The following is a 4308-nucleotide window of genomic DNA, read 5'->3' as shown; positions in this document are numbered from 1 at the left end:
CAGCTCCAGCAGCTCTGCTTCCTTCAGCTTGCAGAGAAAACGGAGAGTGGAGCCTCGGATAAACTCATTTGGGTGCTGAAGATCCTAAAAGCAACAAGAAACATATTTGAAATTAGACTCTCCAGATGAATGCACTTGCAACCCTCTCCCATGCGCAGCTTTCCCATGGTACAAGTTCCCAACATCCATGAAGACACCTCATTGTCTTCTCAAGAAATGTTTTCCTAAAGAAAACATTTACACAATATTTAGAAACATGTGTTTCTGAGCAGTAAAACTTACAAAGCCTGTAGGATTTTTTTCTGGATTGTATTTGTTTTCTCCGATTACCACAGCTGTGAAAGCTCAGCCTGTGGGCATTCCTTTTATACTAACTTCTTGTATATATTAGCTCATCTGTTTCCAACCCATTCCCAAAGTCGAAGGTCTTTAATATCTTTATGAAAGAGTTTCCCAAATATACCACAATCGTGTCCTTTTATGATCCATGGCTTGTCCCAAGACACCCTGAAGATGATAATTAAGTTACCCCTCACCTTTAATGTTCACTGACATGGAAACAAGGAGCACTAAATTTTTGTTAAGTCGTAACAGTAAAAGAACACAAAACTCCTTGGTAGTAGGTCTGCTGCCTATCTGCAGTCATCCAGCTCTGAAGCACTGAAACACAACTGTTAGGAAGGAAATGCTGAGCATAAACCCTGTTTATATTTATTCAATAACACAAAATGATACCCCTTCTATAAAGATTCAGCACAGGAACACAAGCAATGAAATAAACAAGAGGCTACCTTTCTGTATGCATCGCACACGAGGATCATTTCCTGCAGGAGCCTGCCATCTGGAGTGGTCTTTGGCACGATCTCCCAAAAGACAAGCAGCAGCTTTTTGATAGTATGGTCTTGGAGAGGCAGCACAAAACGTATGATGGTCATCAGGAGCCCAGGCAGTTTCTCACCATTCAGAATCATAATGATTACTTTCTTCAAGGCCTCCGTCTTCAACTTGACATCTCCTTTTTCTAGAGGAGGAGGAAATGAAGTGAGGAAGGCTGACATGTCACAGTTAGTTTAACAGGAATATTGATCTTCAGTGTCAGAAGACACAAACCCCTCTGAAGGAGCGAAATAGACCATATCAATAAAACTCATGACCTTATTCTATTAAAGGATAAAGAGGAAGAAAGAGATACTTAAAAATAAGCACAGAATTCCAACTTAGTCCGAGATCAATACATTGGAATTGAAAGAGCTCAAATTCCAAGGCTGTTTCAATGCTTAAATTTATACCAGGATACTACAATATGCTCTGATGTCACACATATACCAGATACTAACACTGCTGTTTTGGCCAGCACATTCCACAGTGCATTGAACAAATGACAATACAATTTGTTGCTTATTCCAAAAAATCTGCTCAAATCTGCCTCAGCCCAAACAGGTATTACTTAAAACTCTCAAAAAAAAAGATTTCAGATTTTGCACAGACTGAGGAGGGCACCAATGCACAGAAGATAATATCACAAAGTTTCTCAAAACACAGCAAAGAGAGGAACATAGAGCTTTCAGAAATCAACAGAAAATAAACATCAAACAGACTTGAGTTTATAGAACGTAAACAAAATTCTAGGAAAGGCACAATGAGAGAATAATTCAGGTAAGAAGGAGTATCCTTCAGTCACTGTCAATACTTGCCTAGATCATTTTTTAAGCTGATTTCAGAAGGTGGCTCTGAATCCATGGGAACGTTGATTAACGTGTAACACACGTTCTCTGCAGCAGTCATGGCTCTTGGTTACAGGAGTTCTCTCAAGGGAAGAATTACGTTCACACAAATGTCAGACAACCTAAAAACCAAGCAAACACAGCCATCCCAAAGTTAAAAGATTTTATTAATAAACACAAAAACATTATTATAACTGACTTAATGGCTTGAAGGCATTGCTGGGTTTCTTGAGAAGCCACATTCAAAAGCCTTCTCACTTTGCTGTTACCCTAAAATATTCCCGTTAGCACCACAACGATGAAGAGCATGACATTTTTCAGAGACAATCAAAAAAAGAATAAAACCTTTCAAACATTTTGGGCACAGTCAGGAATAACAGAAGTGTACAGGGCACCTGACTGAAAGTGAATGGATGCAGCAGCTTCTCCCTCACAGAATCATCCCCTGATCCTGGCTGTATAATCCTATTACCTTCCCAGCTCGTGTGCCTTACCAGGTGGACTGATCCAAATTGCAAAATCAGCTGAAAAACTTCACAGAAAAAAGAAAAAAAGAAAAGATAAAGTTCTTGACTTGATCAACAAGTTGAATCAGTCTGTGAAGGAAGCTTTGAAGATGAGCATGTGATCCAACAGAGCAGAGACCAAGGATGGGAGAAAAGACAATGTGATGGAGAGAGGAGCATTTAACCTGCCAGGGATCATCAGATCAGCTAAACTCTACTGTCTCCACTACGCACTAATGAGGAAACCAAGTCTTTTTATGGTGAAAAAGGACAAGAAGGCTACAGATCTATCAAAGCTGCTGTGTGCATGGTAGTCCAGGTAATAAAATTTGCTATTAAGTTCAATTCTCATCCTCATGTTTGTTTTTTCCTTATACAATAGGTATCTAGGATGAAATAAACCTTTTTGTTGCATCAATCCTCATTCTCATGTTTGTTTATTCTTTATATAATAGACATCTAGGATCAAATCAACCTTTTTACTCTATCTTTTAAGCAATGCAAAAAGCTCAAGCTTGAGCTTGCTTGGCTAATGCTATGATACTACACTGACCAGCACAGCAAAGAAAACTGCTACTGTTTATTACGTGAGCAATTTTGTACTTTCTACAGAAATTGTGTCAAAATAAATTAGCTTTTATTGATATTAATTGTCTACAAGTCTTAGACTCCCTTTTCCCATCAAATGGGCACCCAGAGAACCTCACCCAGAACGGGGAGCAGGGAAGTTGTGTTAACCTGGGCTGCTGCCTCTTTCCACACAAGAAAACAACTCACCTCATTCAGCACCACAACTACCCCAAAAAATAACTGCAATACAAATTTTCAAGGAAACACTCCTCTTTCCATTATGAATTCTGTATTTTAAGGACTAGATCACTCAAGCTTGCTGTTTACAAATATCTACATAAACCACTCCTTCAAGAAATGACTGGATGTGGTACTTAGCACCATGCCCTAGGTGACAAGGTGGTGATCAGTCAAAGGTTGGATTTGATGAACTCAGAGGTCTTTCCCAACTGTTTTCTTGCCTCAACAGCAGCTTTTTTGCTTATTTTTCCAATGTTGTTACCCAGAACTCCCACCTCAAAGCCCTGCAACCAGCACCTTCACCTACAAGAACAATTCACACAGACCATAAAGTATATCCTTGCAAAAGCAGGGCACATATCTTTACTCATACAAAGACCTCGGCTGCAGAAATTTCCAAAATCACAGTCAAACATGTCTCTGAAATGTGATAAATGAGTGCACTTTGGGCTCTGAAAAGCAGCAATGAAAAACAACCCTCCCAAAAGGCACAGCTGGGAGACTTGGCAGGGAGAACCATCACCAAGTTTTCCTCCTTGCAAGGCACCAAGACTTGAAATCAATTTGATCTTTCAGAATCCACATGGACACAGATGTAGGTGCTGTTTTAACTCTCCAGCAGTAGTATTTCTGTCACCTGCGGTGAGTCATAGAATGGTTTGGGTTGGAAGGGACCTTAAAGATGAATTAATTCCAACCTCGTGCCATGAGCAGGGACACCTTCCGCCAGACCAGGCTGCTCAGAGCCCCATCCAACACTTCCAGGGATCCAGAGGCATCCACAACTTCTCTTGGCAACCTGTGCCAGAGCCTCGGCACCCAAGGAAATCGAAAGTTACAGAGTTTGTAGAGCCAGGAAGACAAAAAGCCACGCCTGCTCGCCACCTACATCCCTGGGGAGCCTTAGGAACGGAGGCACCTTATGAACCAAAACCCTAAGAATACACCGTTTTACTGATGCACAACTATAATATAGAGTGTTAAAGACGTTTACTAAAAAATCCCGACAAATTTAGAGCCAGCTGAGGGGTATTTCTCCCTTAATGTCCGAGTTCCTACTCCTAGCCCAAACCCGGGCATTTAAAGCTACGAGGCAAAACTTGCCTCAATGAGCGCGTCCACTCCCCTGAGCAAACCCCGAGACCCCACAGCCCCTCAGCCCTCTCCGCGCCACAAACCCTCCCACAGCCGCCCCGCGACCCCGGGGCCCTGCCGGGGGCCACCGGGAAGATGCCGGCGGGGCCCCGAGGGCTCCGGCCCGGGGCCCC

General features: G+C 42.1%; 1 protein-coding gene across 1 annotated transcript in view; it reads right to left on the bottom strand.

Moving 5' to 3' along the window:
• COPB1 (coatomer protein complex subunit beta 1) overlaps positions 1-3719 on the bottom strand; it is a 19111-nt gene extending 15392 nt beyond the window's left edge. Inside the window, 4 exon segments of the mRNA XM_008644886.2 lie at positions 2-84; positions 792-1021; positions 1695-1846; positions 2120-3719. Coding sequence (XP_008643108.1) covers positions 2-84; positions 792-1021; positions 1695-1785 — 404 coding nt within the window. The 5' untranslated portion in view covers positions 1786-1846; positions 2120-3719.
• Between the last annotated feature and the right edge of the window lie 589 nt (positions 3720-4308).

The sequence above is a fragment of the Corvus brachyrhynchos genome, unplaced genomic scaffold, assembly GCF_000691975.1.
Source record: "Corvus brachyrhynchos isolate BGI_N302 unplaced genomic scaffold, ASM69197v1 scaffold542, whole genome shotgun sequence".
Classification (NCBI taxonomy): domain Eukaryota; kingdom Metazoa; phylum Chordata; class Aves; order Passeriformes; family Corvidae; genus Corvus; species Corvus brachyrhynchos.
Note: the sequence above shows the minus strand (reverse complement) of the source record. Positions and strands in the feature narration are given on the sequence as shown.